Genomic DNA, 20,078 nt, shown 5'->3' on the forward strand with positions numbered 1-20,078 from the left:
GCCAGAGCACGTAAGTATGATACTATTTCTGTGGGAACTGCCAGCTATAATCTTACAATAAATACAAATTCTTACACTGTACATTTTATTGCCCTGTTACATAAAAATTAGCTGTTCACGCTGCCACTAACAACTTGAGAGAATGTGCTATTCTGGCCTGTGAAGAAACACAAGAAGAATTAAATGTGCTGCTTCTCTTTTAACAGGAGACTGATAAGCATTAATTAGATTTATAAATAGAAACCTTGCAACTGAATAATAATACAATGAAACTGATATCTTAATAACAGTAAAAGCAAATGTTGCCTTTGGTGATTAGGGCCTGAAAAAAACAGTTAAGCAACATCTCATTAAGTAGGATAAGACAATCACTATTTTTTTTTTTTTTTTACTTTAGAGGGTTTCCTTTTTGAGATGTCTTGGTTCTCATTATAACAGAGGTAGTATAAAATTTCATCAGAAGCAACTTCTTAATTTGAAAGTTCCCGGGAGGTCTTGTTCAGTACAACAGACTGACTCCGTTTACAGATAATAACTGAAACCAGATACCCTCCTGTGGTCTATATCGGGACTGTCTGGAAGCCCATCTGTACATTGTTATCAGAGGGGAAAAAGAAGTACAGGTGGACTGAACATTAAAAAAAACAAAACTGAATTCACTGTATGAAAAATAAGAAAACATAAATAAATTTGAATATGGTGATGTATTTCCCAAATTAAACAAAAAACAACAATCTTTTACTATTATCGGTTGACAATATGCCATGGGGTTAGCTATGTAAGAGCAAAACACTGTTTTAATCATTTCAAAATGGGAATTTTTTGAGGCTATGGGGGGAGGGGAGCAGATTAAGTATTTATTTCTTTATTAAAAAGCCTCTGCGCCCAGCCAGAGAACATGATCAAATTGGTCCTTCACCTTCCAAGAGTCCAATAATAACAAAATTGTCGACACTTTTCTTTAGAGCGTATATTTAAAAAATGTTTTTAATAAAAAGGTATTGACAATCCAACTACTAAAACGTAACTTTTTGAGACTTACAACTATTCGCTGCATTTGCCTTGTCACCAAACAAAAAATATTTCATATATTCAACATCAGTTAGGCGATACTTAAAAGTTAGTATTCAATTAATGTGAGATCAAATCACATTGCAATTGTCAGTACTAGCACCTTAAGGGTATCAGAGTTAGCACATACTATTTTGGGGGTACATCAAAATACCCCCAAATAAACCATGAAAGAAAGTGCAGTTCTAGAATTTACACGAGCCACCTACCGATCCACGTAGAAACAAGACAGGAACGCCAGTCCCAAATTTGCCACCCAGTGCCTCTACTGCCGACAGGAACTGGTAAGCCTTCTGTCCAAAGTCTTGTAAATTGCCTTCCGTGTCATTGATTGAAAGATTATGTATTAATCTAAAGAATGGAAAAATACATTTATTTAAATCACACAACACAATGACACTCAAGTGGGATGCATTATTCTCATGCTGCCACAGTCAGGGATGGACATGTAGCATCCAAAATATTGCAATTTTAAATAGGGTTTACATAATATTTTAGAATTATATGTATATTCTGAGAATAGTGTTGTACATATGTGTTTCTGGAAAAAGGTTGAATCTATATGATAAGAAAAGATTCTTCTATTTTAAAACTTCAAAGTAGAATTGCCTCAGTTGGCATTTTTCTCAGAACAATATACAGTATATTCCCCAGATGACTAAATGGCACATGTAAAGTGTTGCCCAGCAGGATGTGTGGTGTATAAACTCAGGAGGGGACTTTGTCCTAAACAACAGTGGGTGAAATGTTCAAGGTTATCATGCCAAGACGGAAGGTATATATTGGAGTGGAAGAGAAGAGTGATTACTAAGAGTGTATTTCAAGAGTATGTTGCAATTTATTATCTTTTTTTGGCAAGTGTTATGCTTATTTTCATATATTTTGCATTAATTATTTTTAGTGCTGGCTGACTACAAGACTTCATTTGTGCTGCCCCATACCTCTAGAACTCACTTCCACCTAACCTCCAGCTTTTACCCTTCCTCTCACTATTCAAGAAAAATGTAAAATCCCACTTCTTTAGAGAAGCATACAATGTTTACAGTTTGAAATTAGGTCACTACTACAACCCCTACATCGATCTATGGCATGCTATCCCCCCTTCTTTACACCTTGCTTCTCTATACCCTATTCCCTCTAGATTAAAGGCTTACAATCAGAGCCCTCTTTACCTAATGTATAAATTTGTCTTAGTCTGTCAATTCTGGTTTTTCATACTCTCTGAATATATTAGCTGTTGTGTAAATTGTTGGTGTAATATTATTTAAAAGTTGAATATTTTTAACCATTTGATCAGCAACCTGTGCCAAGATAAGTAAATGTAAGTAAAACCCAATTTTCCAAGTTTTTAGCAAACATTGCAGTATTTCAGTAGACAGATTTTTTTTCTGGGCTTTGTTTCTTTGTTTTGCATTTCTAAAACGATGTCAAGCTGGAATTTCATTAAATAACATCTTGTCCCGACATCTGGAAAAATCAGGAAAGAGTTGTGAAAGTTTATCACCACTCTTTTATACCAGCCGCTACGCTTGAACATAATTATACATGTATGAGTTGCTCTGACAGATCAACCCACCCATGTGCTTGCTGTACTTTCACACAAGCTGGCATCCTCGGGACCATGGGATTCACATTCCAACGCACTGGTACTATTTCATCAACAGGCAGACATGTTTGTACTTGTCTCTAAATTTTTAGTACCCATTGAGGTGCTGTGCATTCACCCCTTTTCAGATGTGCGCAGGGCCAGATTAGCAATGGCCAGGTGGTTCTGGCACTTTAAGGTGGGAGAAAACCACACAGTGCATTGGAAAGAAAGAAAAAAAAGTATTGTGAAAAATATACACAAAAGGGTCCCATGTGTGGTAGTACAGTGATGGTGCAGATTTAATGTTTCAGAGGGCCATATCCATGCTTTACATATCACCCTATAGTACAGATTTAAGGGGATTGGGGGTAGTGATTTTTTCATTTTTACTTATAGTGGATGTGGTGAGGGGCTTTTTTTTTAGAACTATTTTGCTTCATTTTCTTTTATAATAATTGTTTTTGCACTATTCCCAGTGCAGTATGGTTCGAGATCCCTTTGAGCATCTCTCATACATTTTTATTTGCCAGTGATGTTATGGTGGCATCATTGGTCTCACAATGAATTTTTTTTATTTTTTTATTTAAAATTTACATTTCATTGGCAAGAGGAGAAAGTATTTTTCTTGCTCTCCTAATCCTGATTGTGCTGATCAGCAAGCAGGCCTTGATAGACCTGCATTGCAGATTACTATAACTACAATCAGCCAGCAGGGGGAGCAATGGAAGAAGCCAGCAGGTTCTATGAAGACCCTACAGAGGCTTTCATATTGTCAAATGAACTTGCGGTGGGTTCAATACCAGCGCTCACAGCAAGCGTTGTTACACATGGTCAATTGGCAGAAAGGGGACTGGACAGTTTGATAAGCAATCTTTGTAAGATGCTATGATATTTTGTTTGTTAATGATTATGATACTAAAGGACTAAGTATGTACTTTGTGATAAAAAAGAAAGGTCAAACGTGTCCTGGCATTTTTCCCGTAGGGCAGAGTATTCACCTTGTCCTGCAGTTATCACAGCATTTTTCAGTTCCCATGATACCAGACAAGGCCTTGCGGAGTTGTTTGTCTTCAAAATGAGACAAGATGATCCTACACGTGGGACCGTTGTGAGGTAAATAAAAAGAACAAGAGTTTACATGTTAAATTGAACATGACGACATCTGAAATCATCTTCATTAAATAATTCTTAGGGGAGACAGCTACTTGTCTGTTTCATTCACAGAGAGTGATGTCAGTCTTGAAAAAGGGAAGAAAAATAAAACTATATTGAATGAGATTAAAAACCTTTCCCAATTACTGTTTATTTATTTTTAACTATGGGAAAGTGAAGCAAATCATGATTTACTTATTTTTACTATTAGTAAGCTTCAAGTTGCATTTTTTTTATGAATACTTGTCCAGCTATCACCAGTTCAATGAACCCAGCCACAAAAACAGTTCAATGCCAAGTCTAAAGTCACTGCTAGGTCACTGTAAAGTCAGGAACCCTAACAGTGCAGATAAATTGTAAGCCTGTAAAACAGGATTGGCTACCACTGTTGCTAGGCAATTCAAAGCATTTCTCCAATGTCAAACTATAGGAAATTAAATATAAAAAGATCAGGGTCGAATGTTAAGAAAGTATTTATCATGTAAAAAAATCCGCATTTTACATATTTTCCATTTAAAACCGTAATGTCAACATTGACATTTGTAGTTAATGTAGCCATGCGCAGTTATTGTAGTGTAGACACTTCAGAAGATCTCACACTAAGGGAAAAGAGAACATTGCTCTCAGCTAAACAGTAGTGCAGCCCTAGCAGATATTCCAAATGTGGTCTCTTAATATAACTTTGGCCACAAGTTACTTTGTTAAATTTTAGTTTTGGTCCCAGAAAAATATCAATGATATGCCGTGACACGTTTTGCTGGTCACAGAGCTGTTAACTAGAACTCGGACAATACTTTTCTAAAAAACTAACGGTTCAATGTTTCAACAATTGGCCTATTAACAATAATACAGGTGAAATAAAAATAATCATACTTGCGTCGGCAGCTGCTTGAATTGAGGTATTTTTCCATCTTTCCCAACATTTTCAGCTTGTACTCTCGAAAAGATTTGTTTTTTATCTCACTAAGCATGTGCCTAGCAAAAAGGGGAGAATACACTAAGCAACATACAGCTGTCATATGTAAGCGTATTGACTTTAAGGAACGCTAACAAAGAAGATTAAAGCTTGTTTATTATGCAGCGTTCCCTTAAAAACAGTATTCATTAGGTTACAATTTCATTTGACCCTCTTATTTTGTCTAAAATACTTCTATACAAACGTACGTAAAGCCAATGTAGGTAAAGACATGTAGGACTTTTCGCAGGTGTTCTTGGCTTAGTTCAGCCATTTACTGAATACATATTTAAAGCCACATTAACATTTATATGAATTAATAGTTATTAAAACCAATTATTAACTGTCTGTAATTTAAAATGGAGACATTTCTATAAAGCACTGCTGGTATAAAAGGAGCAACCATTAGAATTAAAATTCTATGGGTCTCGATAATGACTGCTCCATACATGTAACTATGCCCCAGAATTTATAAATATGGTCCACTTACTTTCCGTTAACAATATTTACCTGTTAAAGTTCATGTCTGCTGGGGCCCATAGGGCATGACAAGAGCTGGGAAGTCCATCCCTTCCTGCTCTGCCAATCTCCTGGTAGTACGATTCCATTTCTTTAGGAGCTCCATAGTGGATTACTTTGCGGATATCAGCCTTATTAATGCCCATCCCAAATGCCACAGTGGCCACTACACACTGACAGAAGAGTAATAAAAGCAACGGTTAATATTGTTTGCTACGCTCAGGCCTGCTTGAGCTATCACAGCATCTCGTTTGTGCAACAATTCTAAATGGTGTTTTAGATCAGGCCTGACAGCTTTACAAAATCACATCTCACAATCAAAAATTGATTGCAGAAAAAAAAGCATTTGCCTACGGGCATTAAAATGCATATAAAATTAAATGTTTTACTGTAAAGGGTAAATATTTGAACCTATGTAACAGGTATGCGGATACTGTATCACTTATCCCACTGCCCTATGTCTGATATTTCTGAGGGAATGTATTAACTGCATCACCATCATACCAATAACAGTCCTCCAACTTCCCACTATTAGCATACTTTCAATTATCACATTCACATACATCAATATTCCACAAACTTTCATCATAACACCTTATGTTAAGGGATTATCACCCCTTCGACATTATTGGCACAGACAATTTATGTTTCACAAACGTACTACTCAACAGCAGATTGAGCTTTACCATGTAAAAGTGTCTCTACTGAAAAAATGATATGACCCAATGGTTCCCCCACCTGGATTTCATCTCGCATGAAACGGTGATGTACGTCTCTCCTTGCCTTGATCCCCATGCCTGCATGATATGTGTCACATTTAATGCCCAGCTTGGTCAGCTCTGCTGTGACTTGCTCTGATGTCTTTCTGGATGGGCAGTAAACAATCGTGGCTCCTTCAAACTCCCAGCTAGAACTAAAGCAAAAAAAGCAAGCAAAGAAACACTGGTTTAAACTTGGTTTTAGAGGACGGAGGCCTGTGTTGTGGTCTTCCAAGGCCAAAAAAAAATATGCAATAGGTGGAAATTGAACATAAATATGAAAATCACGTTTCAAGAAATAGAAAACCCTTGATGTACAATATACTACATCATCAGCAGAGAGAGAGAGGCAGATGGCCAACATTCTGGGAAAGTCTTATTTGTAACAATAAGGTATTCAAAAGCACACTGATCAAAGGGATCTGCAAATGGTTGTTTATGGGCCATGTCCTTTGGGTTGTACAAAAGAAGATCAAAATAACCAAAAACCTAACACAATAAAGAAAGAATCCTCATAAACAACTAATAAATGACTGGGTTAGTGAAGAGAGAGAATGAGAAAAAACCCAAACCTTTAACACTGTTGAGAAAGTGAGCGAAACTAGAGTATGGGCTGGTTGCATCATAGCATCTCATAAGATGAATATACCGTATTTGCTGAATTATAAGAGGTTTTTTTCAGAGCAAATGCTCTGAAAAATACCCCTCATCTTATATTCGAGGTAGTCTTATAATCAGATCCTAGTCAGACTATAAAGACAAAGATCCAGATCCCCCGCAGCTCTGCAGGGGACCTGGATCCCCCTCTCTGGCAGCCGGTGGATATATGCACGATGCACACAGACAACCTCCGCTGCAGCCGTCACTTCCGCCGAGGCTTCTACAGAACGCCGGCATGACCTTGCTGTGCTCCACCATAGAAGCCCGACGGAAGCACCGGCCAGCAGGTGAGGATGTTGTCTGCACGCATTGCACAGACGTTGATTGGCCAGAGAGAAGGTTCCCTCGCAGCTCTGCAGGAGCCGGTGAAAAGCTCCGCTGCTACCTGACACTTCCGCTGGGACTTCTTTGACAGAGCACCAGGGTGACATTCCAGTGCTCTGTCATAGAAGCCCCGGCGGAAGTCCTGGGTAGCGGCGGAGGTTGTCTGCGCGCATCGCTCAGGGAGGCAGAGTGGATTAATATTTACTCATAAAACTTTTCCTCTTATAGGGTAGTCTTATATTTAGGCTTTTTGTTTTATAAATATTCACATTTTGGGGGGGTCGTCTTATAATCAAGTAAATACGGTATTATTGGAAGTCTTTCCACCAGGGCTGGAAGAATAAAATTTGCCCTACCAGTGAGATAATTGCCTTTAATCTAAAGTTATATAATTTAGGACTATTAAAAAATATTGTTCACCCTAAACTCTATTGTTCACCTTTAACCAAGAATAAAAACAATATTGCTTAGAAGTCAAGATATTTTTAAAAATTATTTGTCATTTTTTCCCAGATTTGCATCAAATCAGATTTGAGATCTAAATCCAGATTGTAGTATAAACAGATTCCAGGCCTTAACATCTATAGACAGCCATCTGTGTATACAAATTATACCAATTACCAAAGTATAAATTCTCAGACAGCGTCGTCAGACTCATTTACCTACTAATGATATGTTTGGTAAAACGATCCGGTACCTGGAGGAAGCCCTCAGAGAAATTACTGGCATTAACTTTTTGTTTGGACCCTGAGCTCTATCCATCTGTGACAACATCTGTGTATTTTGCAACCCTGAATGAAACTTGATAGATATCTGAGGAAAATAGGTAAAGCTACCCTTGGGCAGGCCAATCTCTTTGTGGCTCAGGTGTAAATTTTGATAGTTAGCTCTTCAGCAGTGTATCATATGTATCATCCCTTTTTGAAATTATGTAAAGTACATTTTGGTAAACATATGGTTACAGTAACTGGCTCCTTTACATTAAGAAGTTAGAAAATCAATTCTTACAAATGTAGTATTGCAGGGACAATTGCACTTCTTGAAGAAAAAAAAAAACCTGCCTTGATGACTTAATAGAAAGATCAGGAAACAGGTCTGTAAAGATCCTGATTAAAAACTGTTAAACCTCCCAGGGAAACTGCCCAACTTATTTAAAGACCCTTCATGTTTCTAATAATTTGTTACAGTAATCTATGAGTCTCAGACAAGCTAAACGAGGGAACACTACGCCAATTAGATATACGGTACCAAAATGTGCATTTCAAAAACACGTTCTTTAAAAAGGACCAATGTTTTACACAAACTTAACCTTCTATAAACCATATATAAGTGCATCTCTAAAATGTGTAAGCATACATGTTTAACCCCTTAAGGAACGGGCTGTTTAGTCAACATTTTTGTACCCCTCATTTTAACGTTTCTTCTGTGCTTAGCTGTAATTCTCGTTCATCTCATTTAGTGTGCCCACATAATATATTGTTTTCAAGGGCTTTTTTATTTTATATATTATTTTTACATAGTTCATCTAATTTCCTATAAAAAAAAAAAACATTCTATAAAATGTTTTACTCATCTACAAAACCTAATGGAAAAAAAAACCTGTTAAATAGATTCTAATATTTGTCGTGAGTTTAGAAATACTTAATATTTTTTTGCAATACATAAGCCAATGCGTACAAAGTAGAGTATTGCCATTTCAAAATCATATTGGCCATCCTGCGCTAATGTCCTATTGTGAGCATCTTTGACCCAGGCCAATTCAATTTACCGCCACCAACCCATGTATTTTTGGAAACTAGACACTCCAGGGTATTTTAATAGTGGTATTTTAACACTTTTCATGTACTAACTCTACCACCATCCTTTGTTAAAGTTTGTGGTAGTAAGTTAATTACACAAAACTAATTTCTACTGCAAACCTTGAGAAGCTGGTGGTAGAATTGGTGCATCAAAAGTGTTAGATACCACTATTTGATGTACCCTGGGATGTCTAGTTTCCAAAAATACATGGTTTGGTGGGGGTAAAGTGAATAACCCTATGCAAACTCTTTTACCCTGTACTGTGCGCTGCCATCTTGTGAAAGGCAGCATCGCTCTCAGGAACAATCACACGGGGCCCCCTTTTTTTTGTTGTTGTTGCTTAATGCCTATACATCAACAGACTGAGCTTAGAAACCAATAGTTGAACGCTTCCTAAGCTCTTTTTAAGCAGCCGGCTGCCACAACATTGAATATGGCGAATGTGATTGCTCCTGAGAGCAATCACACAGGACACCGGCAATGTTATGGTGTTGCTCAATGCCACAATATCGAGGCATTGCAGCAACACCGTCTGAGGAAAGAAAGAGATTGTTGATCACTTTCTAAGCTCTTTAACCCCATGACATGCCAGGCACATACTTTGTCGTTAACTGTGTGTTCTTCTGTGACGTGCCCACGTTATTGGGACTTAATGAGTTAAATGGACAATGCAAACACAAAGGAGAAATAACAAACACAGTAATAAGAAGTCATTATAACTAAAGGATCGTGTTTCGTTACTTTTTAAACCTATTTTCTACCATACATTTATTTAAGACAATGCAAGAACTGCCAAAAAATTTTATCTGCCATTTTCCCACAATTGTATATTTTACAGTTATGCATAATAAACCCAAGTTTATGTCTTCACATGGTAAATTATGCAAGATACATGTATGGAAAATCCAGCTAATGTGTATACCGTAGAGAAAGGGATCATTATTTTATATGATTTTTGTTGATGAGTTCAGACAGTCTTAGTAAGGGTAAGAACCTTAAGACATGACATTGACTAGATACTGCAGGGCCTGCTGCATGGACACCCACATATAAAATTCCAAGAGGCAAACTCACAAAACCTGAGGATTTTGCATGTATGTGGAAGCAGCACAACATTTTTTTTGTTTCTCTGCTAGCCTCTGGATGAGCAGTGTATCTCAAAGAGTACATCTGGAAATGTTGTACATTATACACATATGTATATATACATGCAAAACTACATGGACAAAAGTATTGGGACAGTTGACCATTACACCAACAAGGACTTTTATGACATTGCATTCTGAATACATAGACATTAATATGTAGTTGGGGCCCCTTTTTGAAGGCCCTTTTCTATTTTAGCATGACTGTAACCGAGTGCGTAAAACAAGGTCCATAAAGACATGATTGGATGATTTTGGTGTGGGAGAGCTTAACTAGCCCCACAGAGCCCTAACCTCAACCCCATCAAACACCTTTGGGATGAATTGGAACAAAGATTTTGAGCCAGGCCTTCTCATCCAACATCAAATCGTCTACTAGGTAAATGGGCATAATTTTGTGTTGATGTAATGGTCAGGTGTCCCAATACTTTTGCCCATATAGTGTGTGTGTGTGTGTACATACACACAGCTTGTTTCCATAATGTTGATGTAATGGTCAGGTGTCCCAATACTTTTGCCCATATAGTGTGTGTGTGTACATACACACAGCTTGTTTCCATAAAATACACAGCCTAAAATGTATAGCTGGTAAGCAGGCGTGGGATCAAGCTAAATGCTCAATTTTACAAGTAGATCAATCCAGATGTTTAGAATTCTGTTTCTCACAGCCATTATGTGTGGGTTTGGGCAGGCTCAAGTGTAGCTCTGTAATCTAAATCCAGGCTTTGAGCTCCAGCCTAACTTTGCTTGTGTTGCACCACTGGCCTGCTTCCCAAACCTCTTCAAAGACCAGTCATTCTCAGTAAGGTTACCCATAAATTAGGGTGATCATAAAATCCAACACTTAGGGTAATATTGCATTGCTAGCTATACATTTTTCTTCTTCTATGACTGTTACAGGTTTAAACGAGAAACAGTTTCAATAAATTAATTAAGCTACTGAAGCTCTAATAAGAAAATTAAAGCATCAGCTTTACAGATTTAGCACAGTCTATGATTTGCTCAGCTCACAAGTTAGGTACCTCGAAGTCTATACAGTAAGATGCTTCTTACCAGTCTGTACATGTGCCTGGTGATAAGATTTAATTTATACCTTGTGTACATGGAGTACGTATGTATATGGGCCACCTCAAACACATGTAATATGCCCCCACCTCCTTCTTGATTGGCCTCTTATCCTTTGTTCCTGTAAGTCCAAATTGTTATGAGATAACTTCTGCTTCTAGGTGCAGTTAACCGATTGTTCAGCACTGCAGAATATGATTCCGAAATACAAGTCAATAAATAATAATCTAAATTATTTCTGTTTTACCCTTGTTTTTTAATGAGAAACTGTTGCAGATCTTTGCCGATATTAGAGGTTTTGCGTGCCACTTCCAGGAATAGGTTGGGCCGGTCAAAGCTGGTACAGGTGATCTGTGGGTCTTGTAGATCAAGTGACCGAATTATGTCCTCACGGATTGAAGGGCTTGCCGTAGCAGTCAAAGCCACAAATGGTACCTGATACAGAACAAAGTCCTTAAGTGAAGCTAGTCTGTACACTATACATTTAGGATTGCTTCATTAAAGCTACAGAAAGGCATCATTACAAGTACGCTACTCAATAATACCACTAAACACTGATCCTCTAGCATACACCGTTTGAAGAAAAAAAAAAGCAAAAAAACATTTTAGAAGTATTCTATCACTTTCACAGATACAAGTCTTACTGGACATGTATCAGTATACTTTCTGCAGGTCAGACATGCACCAGTGGCATTTGTTTGGTGATGCTTATGCTGGTTCTGCCATAAATGTATTTATTTGCTATAAAAGGATGAAAATACTTATGAGTACACTGTTGCATTTCATTTACTAAACCATGAGTCAGCAGATTAGTTGCAATGAGCTAAATCCCAGGTAATTTCTCCTGTGAGAAGAGCTGAGCCAACAAGAAATCAGAACACATTATGTATTATACAAGCTCCTCTCTGCCCTTCTTGCAGTAGAGCTACCCTAGTGATATTTTTCATAATGCATTGGATAGATGTCCACTTACTGTTTTAAGTGTTCTTTTCAGGGACCCTAAATTTCGGTAGGCACTTCTGAAATCATGACCCCATTCCGAAATACAATGTGCTTCATCTATCGCGATCAATGTTATGCCTACAAAACAGAGCGAAGAAGGAAACAAAAGTTACTGTGGTTAGAAGAAGCTTTTGATTCTTCAAATCGAAATGTTACCTAGAAATCTAAGGTAAAGGGTATCTTATAATAAACCTACAATGAGCCAACCAGTATGACAATCAATCATGTGAAGATATTGCCATTTAACTGATGCAGCAGATGACAGTACCAATAATTTACTCTGGGGGTCTCTGGGTGTCATATTAAGGAACCTTTGGAGTATTCTAGGAGGATCTGGGTTATACAAAATCAAATGGGCGACAATGCTTTACTGCATTCTGACATTTCCTTTCCCAGAAGACTTGGGTTCACCCACACATGAAATATGTAATTTAATCTGGACTCATTTTTTCTGTATTCTATGAACTGAATGTATTTAAAAAGGTACTATTGAGCTTAAGATGCTGAATTTAAGTTATGTAATTCAGCTATGTAAGAAAGGAGAAACAGGATGGTAGTTAGATGGGGACGCGAGCAACACAGAGGGAAGCAGTGGACCCCTGCGAGTGGCATAGTTTACCTGCAGTTCAGGTAAGGGGGTGGAGGAGGGTGTATGAATTATTATGTGTGATTGAGCGAATGAACGAATGTTTAAGTGGGGGCGACACAGGGAGGCAGTCTGAGTCTGCTTTCAGTCTGGGTACCAGGCAGGTCCTGTGGATGCAATGCGGGTGCCAGGGCTGACATAATAAAGAGGTAGCTGGCTGGGTGGTATCAAATACACAATGTGGGGCTAGCTGGGGGTATCACATAAATCAATACTAAAGGGGGGGGGCTGGGTGGTGGGATAAATATACAATGTGGGGCCAATTTTTATTGTATACTCGCAAATGATGTTATAAATATCAAAATGGGAGGAAAAGGTTCACCACCCGTGGGTTAAGGCTTTAAACTGATGTTGGGTCTCAGTGGAACGCCAACTTTAACTACGACTCCCCTTAAGTATACTTTCTTCTGGTTCTGAACTGGCAAACACACCTCCAACTAATATAGTAGTATTTTTTGATGTAACAAATGGGCCCGCTCATGTGATGTGCGGGCCCATGTGAAACAGCATCATATTTGAAAACAAAAATGATATTTAACCCCTTGATGACAATTGCCGGTCCGGGCACGTCACGGAAATTCAAGTCGATAACGACAAATGACGTGCCAGGACCGGCACGTCATTAAACGGGTGCAGAAAGCGATCTATTTACGCTTTCTGCACCGAAACGGTGTTGCTGTAATGCCTTGACCTCGAGGCATTCAGCAACGCCATTATCGGCAGAAAGGGGCCATCTCTGGCCCCTCCCCGGGGCGTCAACATCCGCCATACTTTGTATGGCGGCGGACGCCCGTTTTAAAAGCGTTTAGGAGGCGATCAACGATCGCCTCCTAAACTTAAATGGTGTCGCTGGAATTCCTCGATCAGGAGGCATCCAGCGACACCAAACACTTACCTGGGGATGGACTGTGACCGCTCCGGAGAGCGGTCACAGCCGCAGCTGCCGGTGATCTTCGCCATCAGCAAGATGGCGGCGGCCCGGGAAAAAAAATAATGAAGATGAAAAGGTTCGCTAGACGGTCTCCTGACCCTCTAGAGAACTCTGGCTCCACTTGCAGGTTGAATATAGGTACTGCATTCAACCATGCAAGTCAATGGAGCTCAGCTTTCTAATCACAGTGTGATTAGAAAAAATAAATTAAAAATAAAATAAAATTAATAATTAGAAATTTTTTTTAAAAAAAACAGTAAAATGTAAAAATAATTTCCCACTGATGTCACTATCAGGGGAACCTTCAAGTTGAAAAAAAATGTAAAATTTTTTTTAAAAAAAGGCAAAAAAAAAATATATATATATAAAAAATATATTTTTGTGAGCAAGTCCTAAAATTAGCATATTAGCTTAAAACAATTCTCGCATGGAAAGAGTTAAAATACTGGCATATTAAATGCCCATGGGGTGTCTACTTTTAAAAAATGTATGATTTGATGGGGTAAATTGAATTGGCCGGGTTCAACAAGGTCCCAATTAACACGGGGGGAAGGATGGCCACACATCTAATTTCCATTTAGAAAAATGCACACGTACCAAATGTGGCCTTTTAGTTCCCCCCTAAAATGACAAACCCATGCATGTGGGGTATCACTGTACTCAGGAGATGTTGCTGAACACATATTGGGGTGTCGTGTGACAGCGGCATATACCAGGAGCTGTAAATTCATACATAAAGTAGGTGTGTGTGGGAAAAATACACACACAAAAATACTACTGCAACTACTGGTGGTAAAATGTGTGCATGCAAAGAGTTAAAATACCAGCATTTAAAATACCCTGGGGTGTCTAGTTTTCAAAAATATATGGTTTTGTTGGGCACACTGAAATGGCCCGGCTCAAAGATGTACCAAATAGGGCATGGGCAGTGGATCCCCAAATGCCAAAGTTCAACATTGAAAAATGCGCATGTCCCAAATGTGGCCCTTTTGCCCCCAAACAGCCAGGCAAAATCATTCATGTGAGGTATCGCTGTACTCAGGAGATGTTGCTGAACACATATTGGGGTGTTTTGTGATAGTGACATATACGAGAACTTTTTAATTCATACCTGAAGTAAAATGTGTGTGACAAAACAAATGCAAAAAAATGACTACCACAAAGTTTGACAAAGACTGGTGGTAGATATGGTGCATGGAAAGAGTTAAAATACTAGCATTTGAAATACCCTGGGGTGTCTAGTTTTCAAAAATATATAGCTTTATTGGGCACACTGAAATGGCCCGGCTCAAAGATGTACCAAATAGGGCATGGGCAGTGGATCCCCAAATGCCAAAGTTCAACATTGAAAAATGCGCATGTCCCAAATGTGGCCCTTTTGCCCCCAAACAGCCAGGCAAAATCATTCATGTGAGGTATCACTGTACTCAGGAGATGTTGCTGAACACATATTGGGGTGTTTTGTGATAGTGACATATACGAGAACTTTTTAATTCATACCTGAAGTAAAATGTGTGTGACAAAACAAATGCAAAAAAATGACTACCACAAAGTTTGACAAAGACTGGTGGTAGATATGGTGCATGGAAAGAGTTAAAATACTAGCATTTGAAATACCCTGGGGTGTCTAGTTTTCAAAAATATATAGCTTTATTGGGCACACTGAAACGGCCCGGCTCAAAGATGTACCTAATAGGGCATGGGCAGTGGATCCCCAAATGCCAAAGTTCAACATTGAAAAATGTGCATGCCCCAAATGTGGCCCTTTTGCCCGCAAACAGCCAGGCAAAATCATTCATGTGAGGTATCGCTGTACTCAGGAGATGTTGCTAAACACATATTCGGGTGTTTTATGATAGTGACATATACCAGAACCTGTTTATTCATACCTAAAGTAAAATGTGTGTGAAAAAACAAATGCAAAAAAATTACTACCATAAAGTTTGACAAAGGCTGATGGTAGAATAAGTGCTTGGAAAGGGTTAAAATACCAGCATTTGGAATACCCTGGGCTGTCTAGTTTTCAAAAATATATGATTTGATGGGGTAAATTGCATTGGCCGGCTTCAAAGATACCCGAAATGGCACATGGAGGGAAGAATTACCAGATTTGGAAAAAATGGCTTTGAAATAGCAAAACGCTACCTGTACTTATTGCTCCATAACGTGCAGAAAAAAGCAAAAAAACATAAAAACATTGGGTATTTCTAAACTCAGGACAAATAGTAGAATCTATTTAGCAGGTTTTTTTATTACCTCAACGATCGCCTCCTAAACTTAAATCAGGAGGAATTCTCGATCAGGAGGCATCCAGCGACACCAAACACTTACCTTTGGATGGGCTGTGACCGCTCCGGAGAGCGGTCACAGCCGCAGCTGCCGGTGATCTTCGCCATCAGCAAGATGGCGGCGGCGCGGGAAAAAAAACAATAAAGAAGAAAGAGTTCGCTAGATGGTCTCCAGACCCTCTAGAGAACTCTGGCTCCACTTGCAGGTTGAATACAGGTACTGCATTCAACCAAGCAAGTCAATGGAACCCAGCTTTCTAATCACTATGTGATTAGTAAAATATTCAAAAAAAAAAAAAAAAATGGAAAAAAAAAATAAAAAATGTGCTAACATTTAAAAATAATTATGCAGTGATGTCACTTGATGAACCATCCAGTACCAGCAAAATGTGTAAAAAAAAAATATAAAAAAAGTATTAAAAAAATAAAATAAAAAAATAAAGTTTATTATTTTGAGCAAGTGCTAAAATTTCTCAAAAATCTCAACAAAGAGTTAAAATAAAAGCACTTCCAATACCCAAGGGGTGTCTAATATATAAAAAAAATGGCTGATGGGGTAAATTGGAGTGGCCGAGCTCAATGATAGGGCATAGGTACAGACTGACCAAAATGGAGAAAAAAAGCGCACTTCCCAAATGTGGCATTTTAAATCTCAAACAACCCGACAAACCCATGCATGTCGGGTATCACTGCACTCAGTAGATGTTCCTGAACACACATTGGGGGGTTGTTTGACAGTGACATATACCAGAACCTGTATATCTATAACTAAAGTACAATTTGTGTGAAAAAATAAATAAAAAAAATTACTATTACAAAGTTTGACAAAGTGTAGTTCTATAATTGGTGCATGGAAAGGGTTAAAATAACAGCATTTGGAATACCCTGGGGTGTCTAGTTTTCAAAAATATATGGTTTGAATGTGTTAAATTGAGTTAACCCGCTTCAAAGATATTCCAAAGAGGAGATGGAGGCAGAATGACCAAATGACCACCTGGATTACGCATGCCCCAAAAAGTAGCCTTTTACCAGCCAAACCCATGCATGTGGGGTATCGCTGTACTCAGGAGATGTTCCTGAACACATATTGGGGGGTTGTTTGACAGTGACATATACCAGGACCTGTATATCTATAACTAAAGTACAATTTGTGTGGAAAAAAAAATAAAAAAAATAGCTATTACAAAGTTTGACAAAGTGTAGTTCTATAAATGGAAAGGGTTAAAATAACAGCATTTGGAATACCCTGGGGTGTCTAGTTTTCAAAAATATATGGTTTGAATGGGTTAAATTGAGTTAACCGGCTTCAAAGATGTTCCAAAGAGGAGATGGAGGCAGACTGACCAGATTTGTTAAAAAAGATTTGGAAATCATAAAACGCTGCTTGTACTTATTGCCCTATAACTTACAAAAAACAGCAAAAAAACATAAAAACATTGGGTATTTCTAAACTCAGGACAAGTAGTAGAATCTATTTAGCTAGTTTTTATACTTGCTTTTTTAGGTGAGTAAAAGATTTTTCAAATAAAAGTCATAAAATGTGTTTTTTTTAATTTTTCACCATGTTTTTTTTATTTTTTTTTATAGTAAATAAGATGATACGATCAAAATAATGGTATCTGAAGAAAGCCTATCTTGTCCTGAAAAAAACAATATATAACTTATGTGGGTACACTAAATGGGTGAGGAGAAAATTACAGCTGAACACAAGCACCACAAAAGTGTCAAAACAGCCTCGGTCCCACAGGGTACAAAACGAAAAATGAGCCCGGTCCTTAAGGGGTTAAACTATAGCTTACCATATTTATTGTGGAGATCCTGAAGAAGGGACATGCCATTAGAGCAGAACTCTGGAGTCATGTAAATAACTTTAAATCGCCCCCTAGGAAACAAATCCAAAATGACCATTACCCGGTACGCACAATTTGAAGTACTGGTAATTAATAATGTTACATAACAAAATGGAGATTTATAAGAGTACCATGAAAGTTTTGAAATACCTCAAAACTTTCAAGGTCTTAAAACTTACATGACTTTACAGCTTTTTCAATGAATTACAGCACACCGACGGGAAGCAAAACTAATTTTTCTTTAAAGGAACCAGCTATTATACACACTTTGATGTGTGGTCCCTTTACATTTTGTCTACTGTGCAAATCCCTGGGAGGTCCAGCAGAATATGCATTTGTCCCTTTCTCTACCCCCTACTCAGCTAAATGCCATGCTCCCATGGTTTAACATGCATTCTTTTATAGGGAGGTGTCAGGGACTGTCTTGTAAGTCATTTGTAAGACGCAACAGTAGAACATGATTTTATAAGGTAATACAATAATACAGGTAATTTCTACAGAGAGGTATAGGCAGTGTGTATTTCAAATAGTTTTGTCTATTTCAGAAACAACAAATAGCTTCCTGTCCTGTAAAGAAGAGCTAGTGGTAGGACTTGGGTCAAACAACTGAACATGGCACCACTCATTTTAGAGGTATAAAGGGCAGCATACAACGCAGACCATTGACTGACTTCACCCCTTCATATTCATGACACACGTTCCAGAATAAAACAAAAACTCACTTACGCCTTCACATCGTGCATGACGTTCTTTGACTGAGCAGATCCAAGAAAGCACGATGCAATGTTTGACATCCTGTCATTTCACGGAGCACAAAAGAAATTTCATTATAAAACCAAGAAAAAGAGAGAAAGAAAAGCACTACCAATCACAAGCTGGTAATATATTTTTATAGCCAGAAGTGGCGTATACAACTCGTAGTGACAAATATATATTAGTCGGTGCATGATACATTAGAATGTGTGATTCCCCACACTGGATAACGGACAATTATTTGTATTCTACGCATTAAGTAAATAGCAACTATAAAAACTTTTGAATGTACTTTTCTATCAAATCACCTTGACATTATTTCAGCTCTAACAGCTGTCATATGCAAACTCACTTTTTTTTTTTTTTTTTTAAGAATCAGAATTACTGAAGTCTTTAGAAACACATGGATTTGGATATTGTATATTGTATATAGATGCGTACCATAAAAGAAAACATTGACAGGCAAGTGGCAATGTATCCTGTGGTAAGCATGGTGTAAAACATACAGCTCATCAATTAAATAAATGTTAACATACAAACAATACAATGTGTGCTTCAAATAGAGAGCAATACACGAGATCTATAAAGATCAGCCTTGTCTGTCACCTTCCAAGCATAACCCAATGTACCATCCCTTCCAAACCCTGTTTTGTTCCCTTAACTATGATCTGATTTAAATTTCGCCAAGACCTGCCTTGATCCCGATTGTCATGGTTCTCCACCAAACCACAGATACCTCAACCACATAACATGGTATTCACTCTGTCATGCACAGTCCAAAAAAATAAAAAATAAAACTTTACTTGGACCCTTTATAGACATTTACTACCCAGTATTAACAACTTTACAACAAAGATTCCATACTTGTAGTGTAGGTTATACCCAATGTTCCATCTAATTTTTCTTAGTTGGCGTGCACAGAAAATTTCTCTTGTGCAAAAAGTTTCACAGAGCAAAAATTGTGTGCGCACAATATCCGCGCCGCATAAAGTTTCAAAAAAAATTATAATTTTTTTCTTTTTTTTGGAAAAACTGTTGTGCGCACAATTTTTGGACATGTGCGCTCTCTAAAAAAGCTATGTGCGCGCGCACAGGCGCACAGCTTAGAGGGAACACTGGTTATACCTCCTATTTCCAAAATTACACCAACTCAATCTATTGCACACAAGCGTTCACTAAGAATACTAACTTTAAATGCATTTACTGAGGTAGAGAAAAAAAAAAAAGAAAAAAAAAAACTCACTCGAGCTGTAGCACCTGGTCTTCCATCAGTGATATTAGAGGGGAAATCACAATTCCAATACCAGATGTGTATACGGGGGCAAACTGGTAACACAAGCTTTTGCCATAACCTGAGAGAGGAAAAAATATCCAAGGTCATTAAACAGGAACAGTCACAAATAAAAATGACATCTGCTCCTTTAACCCCTTCGTGACAAAGGCTGATTTTACTTTTTGTACCCTTCGTGACAATGGCCGTTTTAACATTTCTAAGCTGCTCGTGTTTAGCTGTAATTTTCTTCTTTCCCGTTTACTGAACACACATTAGATATTGTTTTTTTCAGGACAAG

At 37.9% G+C, this 20,078-nt stretch overlaps 1 protein-coding gene across 1 annotated transcript in view; it reads right to left on the bottom strand.

Moving 5' to 3' along the window:
- Positions 1 to 20,078, bottom strand: part of LOC149286976 (bifunctional 3'-5' exonuclease/ATP-dependent helicase WRN-like) — a 48,746-nt gene that overhangs the window by 15,647 nt on the left and 13,021 nt on the right. Inside the window, exons 13-22 of the mRNA XM_089493579.1 lie at positions 19,751 to 19,859; positions 18,481 to 18,549; positions 17,704 to 17,786; positions 12,011 to 12,117; positions 11,285 to 11,472; positions 6,024 to 6,198; positions 5,277 to 5,458; positions 4,685 to 4,786; positions 3,658 to 3,750; positions 1,281 to 1,422 (exon numbers count right to left, since the gene is read on the bottom strand). Coding sequence (XP_089349705.1) covers positions 1,281 to 1,422; positions 3,658 to 3,750; positions 4,685 to 4,786; positions 5,277 to 5,458; positions 6,024 to 6,198; positions 11,285 to 11,472; positions 12,011 to 12,117; positions 17,704 to 17,786; positions 18,481 to 18,549; positions 19,751 to 19,859 — 1,250 coding nt within the window. The remainder of the gene's footprint in view (positions 1 to 1,280; positions 1,423 to 3,657; positions 3,751 to 4,684; positions 4,787 to 5,276; positions 5,459 to 6,023; positions 6,199 to 11,284; positions 11,473 to 12,010; positions 12,118 to 17,703; positions 17,787 to 18,480; positions 18,550 to 19,750; positions 19,860 to 20,078) is intronic.

The sequence above is a fragment of the Sceloporus occidentalis genome, unplaced genomic scaffold (assembly GCF_023333645.1).
Source record: "Sceloporus occidentalis isolate IW3139 unplaced genomic scaffold, rSceOcc1.0.p SCAF_65, whole genome shotgun sequence".
NCBI classification, from domain to species: Eukaryota; Metazoa; Chordata; class Lepidosauria; order Squamata; family Phrynosomatidae; genus Sceloporus; species Sceloporus occidentalis.